At 45.7% G+C, this 14,595-nt stretch overlaps 2 protein-coding genes across 6 annotated transcripts in view; one reads left to right on the forward strand and one right to left on the reverse strand.

Annotated features, from left to right (window-relative positions):
• The window catches only part of znf513a (zinc finger protein 513a), a 7,418-nt gene extending 3,537 nt beyond the window's left edge, over positions 1-3,881 (reverse strand). The window contains exons 1-4 of one of the 4 annotated variants that reach the window (XM_086018320.1): positions 3,528-3,881; positions 3,084-3,299; positions 2,452-2,585; positions 2,216-2,350 (exon numbers count right to left, since the gene is read on the reverse strand). In XM_086018320.1, the coding sequence (XP_085874446.1) occupies positions 2,216-2,350; positions 2,452-2,491 (175 nt within the window). In that variant the 5' untranslated portion in view covers positions 2,492-2,585; positions 3,084-3,299; positions 3,528-3,881. Of the gene's footprint in view, positions 1-105; positions 215-334; positions 392-1,105; positions 1,450-2,215; positions 2,351-2,451; positions 2,586-3,083; positions 3,300-3,527 lie in introns of those variants that run through there. The other 3 variants (XM_086018319.1, XM_086018318.1, XM_086018321.1) reach the window with 3 other exon arrangements.
• The window catches only part of LOC147128452 (E3 ubiquitin-protein ligase RNF19B), an 18,079-nt gene extending 3,841 nt beyond the window's left edge, over positions 1-14,238 (forward strand). Inside the window, exons 1-12 of one of the 2 annotated variants that reach the window (XM_086018322.1) lie at positions 2,064-2,394; positions 5,086-5,385; positions 6,996-7,147; positions 7,215-7,394; positions 8,727-9,214; positions 9,331-9,536; positions 9,844-9,991; positions 10,685-10,847; positions 10,996-11,110; positions 11,194-11,313; positions 11,701-11,932; positions 12,321-14,238. In XM_086018322.1, the coding sequence (XP_085874448.1) occupies positions 7,236-7,394; positions 8,727-9,214; positions 9,331-9,536; positions 9,844-9,991; positions 10,685-10,847; positions 10,996-11,110; positions 11,194-11,313; positions 11,701-11,932; positions 12,321-12,492 (1,803 nt within the window). In that variant the 5' untranslated portion in view covers positions 2,064-2,394; positions 5,086-5,385; positions 6,996-7,147; positions 7,215-7,235 and the 3' untranslated portion in view covers positions 12,493-14,238. Of the gene's footprint in view, positions 1-2,063; positions 2,395-5,085; positions 5,386-6,995; positions 7,148-7,214; positions 7,395-8,726; positions 9,215-9,330; positions 9,537-9,843; positions 9,992-10,684; positions 10,848-10,995; positions 11,111-11,193; positions 11,314-11,700; positions 11,933-12,320 lie in introns of those variants that run through there. The other variant, XM_086018323.1, reaches the window with a different exon arrangement.
• Positions 14,239-14,595: the final 357 nt, after the last annotated feature.

Consider the following 14,595-nt stretch of genomic DNA (forward strand, 5'->3'; position numbering starts at 1 on the left):
ACGGGAAGGCCGCAGCGTTAATACCGCCCGCCGAGGACTTTGATCGGCTGACTCAACCGTCAGGAGAACATAACAGTTCACAGGGTGGGCGAGTCGCAAACTCACCGTGGGAACAAAGAGGAACGATCCAGCTTGATTTGCGCTCTATGCGCTCAGGCAAGAGCAATAAAAGTAGTGCTTTGCCGCCATTTTGTGGCATGTTGCTTCCAAGGAACTATGTTGGAGTGAGTTTGAGGAGACAAAAGACAAAAGGTTGTGCTCTGCTGCCATCCCGTGGCATGGTGAGGCAATTGGAAGCCTTTTTTTTCCTGGGGGGGAGGGGGGCATCACTTACTTGCGCATTTTCCCTATTCCTGGCTCGGATTTCTGCCGCTTCCCTCCAAATTGCAGCCTTTTACGGTACAGGGAAAAAACGCTTTACTATGTGGAAAACAATAGTAGTGTTGTTGACCGAAGCTATTCATGGCGAGCCCGTCCGCAAATAGCAAAAATCTGTAAATAACTGACACTTCACAATTGTCATGGGGCTGATCGCGTGGGGATTAGATTTAAAAAAAAAAAAAAAAAAATTTAATAAGCAGCAGAACCGTCAAACAAACATGAATGGTGGGGGTTGGGATTAACACGGGACTTGTTTTCCCCCAAAAAGTAGAACCGCAAATGTATATGAAAAAACTCACTTATAATAAATAAGTCTGTCACTTGACATGACCTTGAAGATTTGAAAACCCAACTTGTATTTATTTTTTTTTTAAAGCAAATGGTCTCTTTTGGAGCAAAGGTTTGAACACAAAAATCCAAGCAATAATTATTTATAATAATTTTGCCACAAGAGTGGCATTTTTGGGGAGAAACAAAAGTTAAGAGAAAAGTATGTATTTTCAACATTTTTTGTAAAATGTTTGTCATTTAACAGTAATTCTCAAAGTCCCATCTTCACAATTTCTCCTTGAGTCATTACCGTAAACACATTTGAAAATTTCATCGCTAACAAACCGCCACAGAGAAACCAATTTCTTTGTGGGTTTTTTGGGGAAGTTTTGAGAAAATTCCCCTTATGCCAAAGCATCTTAATTGACATCAGCACAGCATCCTCCATACCAACCTCCCTCGACATTGCCATTACGCTCCAAAATCTTGCCGCAACTCTCCTGGCAGTCAACTGCCTTCCGTCCGTGGCCACAATGAAACAAACTGCGATGCGCGCAAACATGGGCGCTTTCAACTCAAAGCATGAAAGAGGCGCGCGCATCATCGTCAAGGTGCCCGTGCGCGCGCGACACACATCCTTGTGACTAAAATCTGATGACATCAAACGTCACTCTTTGATACTCACAGCTTGCAAGGATCCCACCGACGACGGTGACGACAAAACGCTGGCCTCGGAAAACGCGGCTTTCACTCACAAGACGCCGAGAGGGAATGTGAGCAAAAGAGAGAGTTTGGGTCGCCCCCTTTTTGGTCGTAAACACCCCCCCCCCCCCTTCCTAGTGGATGATTACAGAGCCTCATGATGATGATGATGATGATGATGATGACCATGCTTGTGTGGGCTGCTGATGGTAATGATGATGATGATGATGATGATGGGGTAATGATAATGGCAACGGTAGAGGCAACAGCGGATGATGATGATGATGATGATGATGAATGTGCTGCCCTCTCTGATGGTGTCCTTGATGGTAATGGTCATAGATTTTTTTTTTTTTTTTTATGCTTTATATAATAATGACATCACATTCTTTGTAGGTTTTGCAGTCTGCCGCTTGCATTTTGTCGCGCAACAACAGAGCACTTTATGTGGTTGCTTAAGGGTCAGGCGTTTTATTTGTTCTTAGGTGGAATTCACGCCATCTGGTATTCATTTTCATAATCGTACGACAATTGTAACATTACAAGAGAAAAGGAAATAGTTGGTTTTTTTTGTGTTTTTTTTAAGGAAAGTCACAAATTTATAGGGAAATATATCACGTGACAAAATGTGAAAATATGCACATTTCTAAGAAAATAGTGGCAATTTACGAGAGTGGATGAAAAGTTGGATTTTTATGCTCACATTTATTCTTTTTGTTTCTGATGTTTATTTCTTTTTTTAATTGGGCCTTTTCCACCAAGAGAATTTTGCACACGACTCTTGCCTTGGATTTCATTTGGCTTAATATTCCAAAGCACATTTTGCAGAGCTTGGAATGTCAAAACAAGTACAATGACCAACCTGAGAATTTTTCCAGGCCAAGAATCTTGCCGCTGCGATAAGGGTCACCAAATGGAAGGTCGTGTTCCAGGAGGAAGTCGGTGTCGAAAGCGAGGTTTCCTGCACTTGCAGCGGCTACAACAGCTTTTGAATCCACTGTCGCGGGAAAGAAAATCAAAGAAAGAATTCAGATGCCACCGGTAATGCGTCTTAACTATCGTTTGTTTATACACGACACGCGTGTTTGCAGCACTTACACTTGACTGGCTGTGGATGCTGCTGTTTTTTCCTTGGCATCTTCCAGTCAGCCTCTCATTTGCTGGCAACGTCTTCCCGCAGACTTCCGCAACCATCGGCTCGTTGTACATCTGCAAGTGATTTCTAGAGAATTCTGGAGATGGTGGGGAGAAAAGTGAGATTGCGCTTGTCTGATGAAAACAGCTTCAATGATCTAATCATCCAAGTAACAGGCCGCCACACCATTTATGCTAACAACCAATGCAAGACATCATAGACAAGCTAATGAAACTAGCATTGACCTTGCCGTAGTTACTGAGCAGTTGTGACCATCTTTTTCATATATGTATTATATCTGTATCATATTGCACCCTGGTGGCCAAGGCACGCACAGCAGGAGGAGCTGCACAATGTTCGTTCAGTTAAACATCAAGTCATGACGCACTGTTTAATTCATTCGATTTGATTAGGTTACTAATCTGTTTATATTGTAAAATACTGTCTAGAGTGCTATTTTTAAAAATTAAAAATCAGGTTACATTTAGAAAAATACGCCCATCTTAAAATCCATATATCTATAATCTGATCAATATATATTACGGAAGGTCCACTAGCTGACGTAATAATGATGCGACAATAATTCACAACGTGCCTGAGTGTTCGAAAACTCCTATTTCAGTTGACTGATGAGGTAACTATATAGTCCACAGTAAAAATACCAAGCGTGATCGGTGATTGATGAATTATTCATCTTAAAAGCCACACATCGGGACAATATCCGCAGCTGTTTTGGCCAAGGGGGGGGTCGACGACCTAATGACAACATGTCCACAAAAGAGCATGCGGCTAGCAGCTTCCATCTGGCAATCTGCAGAAAACGACACACAATTTCTTATTTTAGGCCACCGATTCACATGTCAGCAATCCCGCGAGGCAAACGCAAAAGCACTTCGTAGACTAGGCTCGTCCTGAAATGTAATCAGCGGCCAGTGGTCACGTCGAAGCTCCCTTAATGTTTTTCTTTTATTTCTATTAAACCGAGCTACGGTGCAAGCTAACGTCAACTTGACCAAGTGAGCTCGTCATGCTAACTCACCTAAACGCAGAAAGTAGTCCTCCTTCTCGTCGTCGCTGCCGCAGCGCACCCCTTTAGAGGAGACGTGTGGCTGCGCGAGCGCGCCACATACGCCCGTCCGCCATTTCTTCGTGAGCCGCGGCGACAAAGAAAGGCAATTAATGGTATTTTTCATAACTTAATTGATTTTCTGATTCGCCTGTGTGAGCTCCCAGCGAGGAACAACAAGCGGACTTCCGGCGCGGGGGGAAGGCGGTGCTTCGCAGTTAAAGGGCACACTACGCTTGCGGTAGCTTGCGCCATTCTTTCAAACGTTTATTTTCACAAAATGAGACCTGTACGTCGTTACATATCGTCATTATCGCGAAATATATGGATACGCTCGTTTTTTTTCTTCAACCTTCATTGGTCATAAAACGAGCCACACATGGTCTGGCTAATTACTGGTTTGACTAACCAGCGTTACGAACACATCTCGGTTGTTTTGGTTATCCATTAATTATGACCTAGGTCCCACAATTCGAACGTTTACTGGTTTGATTTGAGATTTACGTAGACTCCTGTCGTAGTTATATGTCAAAGCACTTTTATTTTGAAATTAGGGAAGTCAGTACCAGATATTCCGTCACTGTAGAGAGGGGAGGAGTCCTTCATTTAACTAGCCGCCCGACGAAGAGATTAGATCAAAATAAATAAATCTTGTTTTATGATAAAGTAACGTGAGAGAATACGCGTTTTTTATTGGCTACTTTAAATAAAATATGAACGTGGGGAATTTTATGTTTTTCATTTGAATGTTGAATTCTTGAAGCCAATTAGTAAAAAAAAATGAAATAAAAAAATTATAATAAATATTTTTAGGCTTCGTGTACACAAACCCCCTTTTTTCGCAAAATCCTTGATTGTCATTTGAACTTTTTGTGATGGCTTTTTGTCAAATGTATTTATATTCCTCTTAATCACAAAAGAATCTCGAAGGGCTTCACAGGCCTACAGTTGACAAATATTAATAACATCTCCTGATCTTGACCCCACAGGAGGGCAAGGATAAAAAAAAAGAAAAAAAAAGAAATATTTTGGGGAAAAACACTAAACATTTAGAAGGGGCCCGCAGATGGGTGGGAATCCCCCCTCCAGGGTGACCAGGCTGCAGTGGATGTTGGCTTTTTTGCTGTCTTGCAAAAATAATAATAATAGTAATGGTCACTGAAATGAAAACAGCATCAAAAGTGCTACATATCCATGTTGTTGGGAATCAGCAGAATTTCATGGAGCAAATATTAGAATGTAGGTAGTAAATGTAGGTCAGTGCTTCTAATACTGTTTAGTCCAGCAGATTTCTTGTAAATAAATACTCATTTTCAAACCGATGTAGTAATATTGGATAATTTCCTGTGATCTGTGGTAGGGAATCACCGCGCTCGACGCAGCATAGAGGATTCCCATATTTGTTTGATTTTATTATGCAGAATAAAGTAGCAATTGTGCGTGTTGTCGACAAACGTTGCTTGGATGAGCGCGGCCTCTGTTTGATCTTATTTGTAATTTATTTTTATTTTTTTTATTTTTTTATGAATAGGAGAATCCTCATCTTCCTGCGTCATCCCATTGGTCCATGTCACCGCAGTGTGCCACCCCTCCGGGCCCGTCGTCAGCAAGTGCACGCCGGGCCAAGGCTCTCCATCGCCTCGCCTCGCCTCGCCTCGCCTCGGTTCGCCACTTGCCCGGCCGCCGACCCTCGCCACCCCTTTTCCGGGCTGCACCTGCCGGCTTCACGGCGCGTCCAGCCGGGGACAGAGCAAGAGGAGGACACCGCCTGAGGATTTTCCAAGCTGCTTTAGGGGAGGAGCCATTTGTGTAATGCGCCGCGCACAGCGAGGTAGGATGCCGTTTACGTAATGCATCTTGATATCCATGTTTTGATGGCCTCTTGGTGCGTCGCAGGGATCTTTACCCTGCCAGGCTATTTGCAAGCGCCACTCCCTTGCCTTGTAGCACCATGCCTCGCTCTTACTTTACACATCCAGTCAGTCTGCTGCGAGAACGCATCACAGCAGGGGCTGCGTTTTGCTGAATAGGACGCTGCAACAGTTACGAAATTCAACACCAGGCAGGGAAACTGTGTTCCGTGACTTCTGATTTCAAAACTCGTCATCCATCAGTTTGTTGTGTAAATCGAGAAGAAAGCTTGTACGCAGGTCAGTGCCATAATTGCCTTGACATCCGGCCTCCCATCAGTTCGCATTATTTTGCCTGCAGTGGAACGACAATATCAGTTGGTGGCGCTCATGCACAATCAAGCTAGATTGACATCCGCACATGAAAGCCCACAGAAGAAGAAGAACGGATATATTAGTTGTTTTATGCTGAGATTTTCGTAAAAATACGTTTAAAAAACACATCTTTTGTGTTTTTATAAAGAAGGTTGAAACAGATTAATTGCTTTTCTATTCATGTCATTGGGGAAGGTGGATTTGAGCTACTCGTGTTTTCAGAAACGAGCATTGTCGTGGGAAACTCGAATCTCAAAGCACCACCGTATATCCAAATGTGGTCGAATTGATTTCATACTTTTTCCACAAATCCTGCCCCCAATATCCATCAGACTCAATTGCGTTCCTCTTTGTCTCTCACTTCTTCTTTTTCTCTTATCTATGTAGTAGTCCTTTTTTTATTGTGCCCTCTAGTGGTCAGACAAGGGGACGCAACTTGGCACATATTTGAAAAAACTGAAAACAGTCTTGAAATTATGCAAATTATGACATCACAACCGATCGCTGATCGGGCACTCTGTAAAGTCTAATATCCCCTATTACAAAAATACAAATCAGTGTCAGCAGTGTTTCTAATATTGTATTGTATCAATAAAAAGGCAAAAACAAGACATAAAGAATATTTAAAAAAACAACATGAAATGTATTTGAATGATGCTTGTGTCACATTGTGGTAATGGTGCATCCCTCATAGACATGAAATCAGACATAACACATATCGAGTCATTCCCCGGCTGTGTGTGAGCGGATGCCACTGAGTGCGCGCGCGCGGGCAGGCTGAGGTCACCCTCGTGAAAAGCCGCATTGCTGCTGCGGGCTGGCGTCCAGTCAGGGTTGCACGGGCAGGGCGCCGCAGCACCAGCACCAGCAGCAGCATCCTCGGGTTTCCTTCCTGCTTTCCAAAACACAAACAATACGGCCGTTCCCTCTCGGCAGAGTGCGCATGAACAAGTTTCTGGGCCTCCCAAAAACACGCCGTTGCGGTTTCCGTCTGCAAGCTGTGGCAGATGCTGCGTGTGTGTTGCTGCCATCTGCCCTACTCATTTTGTCGGCCATTAACAAGCCTTGTAGGCTCCAGTCAACGGGATGTTAGTGAAATTAGGTTGAACAACCAAATACAGCGAGATGGGCAACAACATTTTGACCCTCTCACAACCTTGCCAAAATATTAGGAACACCTCTTTTGAATGCCTTTTTTTTTTTTTTTTGCTTGCAGGTGCTGGCTGCAGATGTGAAAAGGAGCCCTAAAAAGTACTCGAGTACAATCAGCAGGAAGAAGAAACTTCTCAATGAATCCGTACTAGTGATGTTCCCCTCGTGACGGGGGTCGCCGCCTCCCCGGTCGTCGCCATCGCTCCCTCTCTTTCTGTGAGAATGCACACGCACACACACATTGCGCCGGCGCTTATGGTCACCCGCCTGCGCTCGTCCTCAGTCGCCGCTGCAGCCGCCGACCATGAAGAGGCCCAAGCAGCAGACGGGGGGGCCGCTCAGCTTCCTCAACTTTTTCAGCCGAAAGCCCAAATCGGAAGCGCGGCCCGAAAAGCCCGCCGAGGCTCGGCCCAAAGAGGAGGTGGCCATCACGCTCACCCTCAGCCAACACCCGCCGCAACGGGTAAGGGCAAATCCTTCTCTTCGTTTGGGAACTGGAATTTGAATTTGGATATTTTCTTTTATTAGTCACTGAAGCGTCTTCAATTCATTCCTAAAACTTTATGATTTATTTTCTGTTGTCTCCCTTGTCCATCATGGACAGCTTTGACCTATTATAACTGCACTAAAAGTCTACAGAGTAACCCAAACCTACTTTTGCATCATTTTCAGGACGCTTAATAGTCTTGCAACACTTGAGACCGGTCTCGAGACTCCATTTTGAAAATCTTGGTCTTGTCTCGGTCTCGGGCTGGCCCGACTGGGGATTTTCAGCACTGCTGGAGAAGCGCTTGGTGAAACAACAAATAGCTTCAAGTCATGTTACCAAATGACATCAATGACAATGGCAGCAACCTTCACAGCGTTGTGACTGAAAAATGTGAGCGAGGAGGTCCCGCTTTCAGCTAGCTCCATTTGGCTTCCTCAACCTCAAAGTCTTCATTGGAAAACAACGCGCAAAAGAAAATAAACTGTGCTGTGATAAATGTTTAATATGACAAACGTTACTATAATTTGGCTATAACATATGCCAAATCAACTTAAATTGGCCCAACGATTCCAAAACAAGGATCATTTTTTTTTTTTTTTTTTACATGAATTTAGATGAAAAAAAAAATGGATTTGGTCTTTTCTCGGTCTCGACACCCGCAAATGTTGATCTTCTCCGATTGGGTCGTGTGGCCTTGAGCGCAGCAACAACTAACGCGTCGTCTTCTAGTAGTAATACGCATTCGTTTCCACAACACGTTACAAAATGTTACAAACGAGACCATTTGTCCTGTAACATAAACGTCAAAAATGCCCCGACAGGAAGCCCAGAAAGGAGCACTGAGGGCGAGCGAGCGAGAGAGAGAGAGAGAGAGAGAGAGAGAGAGCGAGGCTGGAGATGATTAACTTTGGATGGCTCAGCTGCTGCCTGCGCCTGTTACAGCCCAAATCCATTAAAGTGTTGACTTAATGAATTGCTAATTTGCCTAAACGAGGTTGCCTAGCAACCGGAGTCGGCGCGGCGCAACCAACATCCACTTGCGGTCGCGACGTAACCATAGACGGGCGTTTCAAAGTCAGTTTGCTCATTAGTTGATTGCAAAAAAAATGTGAAGGTTTCAAAGTAGGGTTTTCAGTTGGAGTTACGGTTTTCAAAATAAGATTTCAAGACAGGGTTTCAAACAACGGTTAAGGTCTCAAAGTAGGGTTTCAAAAATCTGGTCGCCCTGTCATACGTGAGTTTCAAGACAGGATTGGGTTATATTGTGCTATCTAAGAGCGTGAGCGTTTGTTTTCGTCGGCGTAGGATCAGACAGCCGAAGAGTCTGACCAATGGAGACTCTCCCGAGCAGAAAGCAGCGACGGTGGCGCCGCGCCCGCCGAGGACTGCGCCGCGCCCGCCGAGTCGACGGCCTCCAGCCTGCCCGCGGGCGGCGCCGGCGACTCCACCGACGTCCTGTCGCTGTCCTCGCCCAGCCGGGACCAGCCGGCGCCGGACGAGCGCCTGGAGGAGTGCCCGCTGTGCCTGCTGAGCCAGCCGCGACGCCGCTTCCCCAGACTGCTCACGTGCCCGCACCGCACCTGCGCCGACTGCCTGCGCCAGTACCTGCGCATCGAGATCTCAGAGAGCCGCGTGGGCATCGCGTGCCCGCAGTGTCCCGAGGCCCTGGCGCCCCTGGACGTGCGCACCATCCTGGATGACCCGGTGCTGCTGGAGAGGTTCGAGGAGTACCACCTGCGCCGCTTCCTGGCCGCCGACCCGGACACGCGCTGGTGTCCCGCACCGGACTGCAGGTCTGCCTTCTTTCTTTCTTTCTTTGGTTAAGGCACAAGGGAACTTGACTGGTACCCGTGAATTCATCGAACCGCAAAGAAATGTGCGCTAGCAACACGTAGTCCCTCGCCCACAGCTATGCGGTGATCGCATACGGCTGCGCCGAGTGTCCCAAGCTGAAGTGCGGGCGCGGCGGCTGTGACACCGAGTTCTGCTACCACTGTCGCCAGCTGTGGCACCCCAACCAAACTTGCGACCAGGCGCGCCGCCAGCGCGCGCGGCACGCGCTGGGCAGCAAGGACGCCGCCGCACTCTACGTCTTAAATGAAGAACCCGGAGGAGGTAAGGTGTCCAATTAGAGTTTTAAATTAGTGCCCGGAGGATTTTAAAGTAGGGTTTTAAGACAAGGTTAGGGTTTCAAGTCTGGTTTATAGTTTCAAACCTATAAAAAAAAAAAAAAAAACAATTCTCACAATCTAGCAACAATTATTTTACACCAATGATTCTACCCCTTTAATCCGCCTAGCAACAAGCAAGCAAATCGCTCATGTTGTCGCAATTGCTGTGGCCAAATTTATTGAGCCATCTTCACAATTGTGTGACACTACCGCGCTAGCTTTTTGACTTTTTGTACTTTGGCCGAACGCAGATGCGGAGGAGATCAAGCCGTGCCCTCGCTGCGGCGCTTACATCATGAAGACCAACGACGGCAGCTGTAACCGCATGAACTGTACGGTGTGCGCTTGCCAGTTCTGCTGGCTGTGCATGCAGGAGATCACCGACGTGCACTACCTCAGGTGAACGCGAGCCTTCACTCCCCGTGACGTGCGTGAGCACAGCGACGCCTCCAGATACCAGTGACTCTTCACGATGAATTCGGCATGACGCGCAAACAGTATAATTCGTTATATACTAATTCATTAGCGTATTACTCTGCTTTTATGAAGTACATTATTACATGGTGCAATTGTTTTGCTTTGTTTTGTTCCCCCCAAAAGACGTATTTTGACCCAAAAAAGTCTTCAAAACTCATGCCGGAAAAGACGTGCCATTTTCGTTCGGTGTCCTTCTAAGAAAATTCAGCCCCCGAAGCCGGTTTCTCTGAGCAACATGAAATTCAAGAGCAACGTCTATCAAAAGTAGACCTAGCCAAAAGTCTCGAGAAGCCGCGCCTGAAAAGACACGCAAAGTCTGCTATTTCAGTTGAAAATGTCCATTTTAGGGTCTTTTGGGCCATTTGTAGTCATGGGGCTTTCTAAGAAAATTCAACCATCAGATCCATCATAGGTAGACCCACAAAAAAGTCTCAAGAAGCCATGCCTGAAAAGATACAGGAAGTTTGCCATTTTGCTTCAAAGCCGCCATTTTTGACCATTTCCAGGAAAATTCCACACGCGAAGCTAGTCTCACTCACCGACGTGAAATCTCATATCCTAAGTTGACCCACAAAAAAAAGTCTCAGGAATCCACGCCAGGTGTTTGTGCTCCAGTCCCTCAGGATGTACGTTCTGGGGCAAGAAGCCATGGTCTCAGACCCGCAAAGTTCTGTGGCAGGTGGGCATGTTGCTGGGCGCCCCCGTGGTCATCTCGCTCATCGCCGGCCTCGCCATCCCCGTCATCATCGTGGGCATACCCATCTACATGGGCCGAAAGGTACGCGCCGCTCCACTTGAAGTGCATTCCCAGCGTCACTGGTTTAAGATTTGACGGTTTTTATATCAAACCCCCACATTTGAAAAATCCCCGACGGTCGGGGTCGTAGTTGTCCGAGGCCGAACTGCTCTCATTTCCCCGTTTGCAGGTCCACGGTCGTTGTAAGAAAAACAATATCTCAGGAAGTAAGCACTACTTGACGGTGGCGAGCGGCGTGATGATGTCAGTGTTTGTGTCGCCCGTCATAGCGGCTGTCACCGTAGGTGAGAAAAGAACATTGAGCGCATCTGTTTGATGTGAGCCGGTGTGGAAACGCAGTCAAAACCAATGTGGTCAACGTGTGCAGGCGTGGGCGTGCCGCTCATGTTGACGTACGTGTACGGGGTGGTGCCCATGTCGCTGTGCAGGAACGGTTGGTGTCGACCGCCCGCCGACGCTCCCGACACGCTGGAGGACCTCGCCAGCTGTGAGTGACATTTGCTTTGCATCAACGCTTATTATTAGATGACATCTTGTCGCGTTACAGCGGCGCCTCGAGCTATTTTATTTCGTTTTGTCTGTTCGCGCTTTCAACTCAAAGCGCTTCTCAAATCATCTTTCCCCATTGAAATGAACTGGAATGCCATGAATCGGTTTCACCCGGCCCAAAAATACCCAACGGAAAGTGTTGGAATCTGGTTTTTGATCAAGGAAATAGCACTGTATAATGTACAACATCGTTTTCACAGAGGATAACGAATATATGCCTGTGAGTATTGTTAGATTGTCTGCCCGCACGTGTTTTGACAAATGGCCCACGGCTTGGCGGTTGGGGACCAGTGATCGAACCCATTTGTGTTGTTTTTCCTTGCAGATCTTCTGTTCTCTCACATGGTGAGCGACCACTGGCGGGCGCAGAGCAGCCCTGCGCTGGCCGACACCAGCGTGCAGGAGGTGAGCGCGCAGGAAGCGGGCGCCCCACTCCCCGCGCCCCTCCCACTCCCACTTGCCAGCGCCGCACCCGGATACGACGCGGCCGAGGAGTCCCCCGAACGCCACGCGTACCCCCGAGAGGACGGGCAATCGGAGTGCGACGGCGCTTCGAGGTAAACACTGCCACTCGGTGCTGGGACGCCATTCTGCCTTGAGATACGAGTCAACCAACGTCAGAGTTTTTTCGAGACACAAACCGTCAGTCGAAGGAGTTGATTGCGAGTGCAAAATACATGTTGTGTATTTAAAACACTCAAACAACTGCCTTAAGAATGAATTTATGTCGGCACCCACCGATATCACAATACTCACAGGAATATATTCTTTATCCTCTTCCAAAAAAATCATTGCATTGAGTCATTGAGAATAGAGACAGTGACTGTATTATACTGCCCCCCGGTGGCTTAGGTGGGCATTTTTCATACGGCAAATTTGTAAGTCAAGACCATTGCAATGGCTTGATATAATTCCTGGATTTTTTCATTTATTTTGCCGCCGCAGGGAAGGAACCAACATCGAAGTGCGCGTGGAGATCGAGAGGCAGCCCCGAGGCGCTCGCCAGTCCAGCCTCAGCAGCGTCCTTTCCAGCCGCAGTTTGTCGACCGAGTCCCTGGGACGCTTGGCGAGGGGAGACGGCAACGTTTTCCCCGTCTTTGAATCGGAAGACGTGTGACTCCCACCACGGGAACGACCCGCCCTTAAAACGGGGGCGCTGATGGACCCCAATGGCCGACTTCTGCTTCCCTCCCACCAGATGCCTTTAAGTGTGAGGAAGACACTAATGAATGGCGTGCGTGCGTGTGTGTGTGTGTGCGCGCGCGCGCGTGTGTGTGTATTTTGAATTAGCATGACATGTCATTTTAAGACAGGGGTGGTCAAAATGTAGTACGGGGTCACATACAGCCCACTGTTTTCTTTAATCTGGCCCACCAAGTGATTATTTTGTAAATCAAGTTAGATTTTTTTTTTTCCGCACCTTCCCTGCTCTTCTGCACTTGTCTCAGTGATAACATGGCATTATTTAAATTATTTGATTTGTTTTCATTCATTTGAAAGAGTCATTATTTTTTTTTGTCCTGCAATTATTTTGTTTCAATATTTGTTAATTTGTATCTCATATCAATTAAATTAATGATAAATAATATAATTAAAAAACATTTTATTTAATTATTGAGCATTTTTTATATTTTGCCTTTTTTTTTTTTTTTTTTTTTGTTCCTGCCCGCCAATCGTTGAATGACTTGTCCCATCTAAAAATCCAAATAGTGACCCTTGAGTGTGAACGTTTGCCCACCCCTGTTTAAAGCAACCCGGAGAGCGTCCTCTTTGTGGTGAAAGCTTACAGTAACATTTTAGCATGTCAGCCTTCTCCTTTGGGCTTCTTCTCTCATTTAGCACCCCTTTAACAATAAAACCGGCCCCTCGCAAGCATGTGTGCTGGACTGAGAAGGATCGAAGATTTTACACCCCTCCGGCCCAAATATACAATGTATAATATATATCAGGTTATGCTGAGTAGGCACAGGGAGGCCAGGCCGCTCAAAGCGTGTAACTGCAAGCCAAGGTGACTTTGTGGCAGTTAAGAAGGCGGGAAAGTCACAAGCCATGTGGACAAAAGTATTGGGACACATGGCGAGTACAAGCGTGACCCACATTGCTTGTCGCACCGTAGTGAAAAATATTTTAAATTCAATGTAAATAAGGTTATATACAGTGTTCATATTTGCCTGCCGCAAATAGCGAAAATGTGTAAGTAACACGGCGGCAAATCACTCGTTTTGTCTAAAAGAAGCTCTTCAACTCTTTTTGCTTTGGCCTGAGCAGAGAAACAACAATAGGCAGGTTTTTCAACAAATAACGGAGGACGGATTCAAAAAAAAAAAAATCTGTGAATGTATGCAGGAACACAGTATATAATCAAAATAAATCAAAACTAACAATTGAATAAAAACTAATACCGATGGTTGTAGATGGCCACGTTGTATCACACGTGATCCCACAAAAAAAATGTTGAGTTAGTACAAAACCACTACAACCAACTTAATGGACACAACACACTAATGACAATCAACCCAATGTATCCTGGTGGTGAGATGTATTGGATTAACCAAGAGACATTTCCCAAGACTTTTGTCCAAGACTTGTGTTTGTTCATCTTCAACGTTAACACACACACACGCACACTAGCAGAGTATGTGTAGTGTATATGTGACAGGCAGGATTGAGATGCTCTGAAATGAACGCAGGGCACCACCATTATAGTAGCAACAGCAGCATGACGACGATGCCGCCACCTCGGGTCAACACTCCATTAATAACGAGCAGAATAAGAAGGTGACTCTTCAGGCACTGCTTTGCTTCACGAATGTGACAATACGACGATGGGTTAATAAATATCACACTATGTAAGACACTGTTACAGTGCATGTTGTGCATCTTTTGATTTACACGCACAGTGCATTCAAAGAGTTTACTAGATTACTAAAAAAAAAAAAAATCCTATACATTAAATATAAAATATATGAAAGAGTTACAATATATTTTATTGTGTTTTCAATTCTTCTTTTGAGTTTATTTAACGACTCTGTAAAGTAAACACAAAGCCCATTAGTACGATGGGCTACAATGACTCGCTAAAAACGCTAGAGGACGCCAACACGCAGAAGATGCGAAATATTACATTGAAATACAGTATGCAATTTTGTTTCACTTCAGTGTTTGATTTTGATTTATTTTTTAAGTCGTTATAGTGTGTTAAAAGAAAAAAAGGAAAATG

Source organism: Filicampus tigris, chromosome 20 (genome assembly GCF_054856515.1).
Source record: "Filicampus tigris isolate MCC_2025a chromosome 20, RoL_Ftig_1.0, whole genome shotgun sequence".
NCBI classification, from domain to species: domain Eukaryota; kingdom Metazoa; phylum Chordata; class Actinopteri; order Syngnathiformes; family Syngnathidae; genus Filicampus; species Filicampus tigris.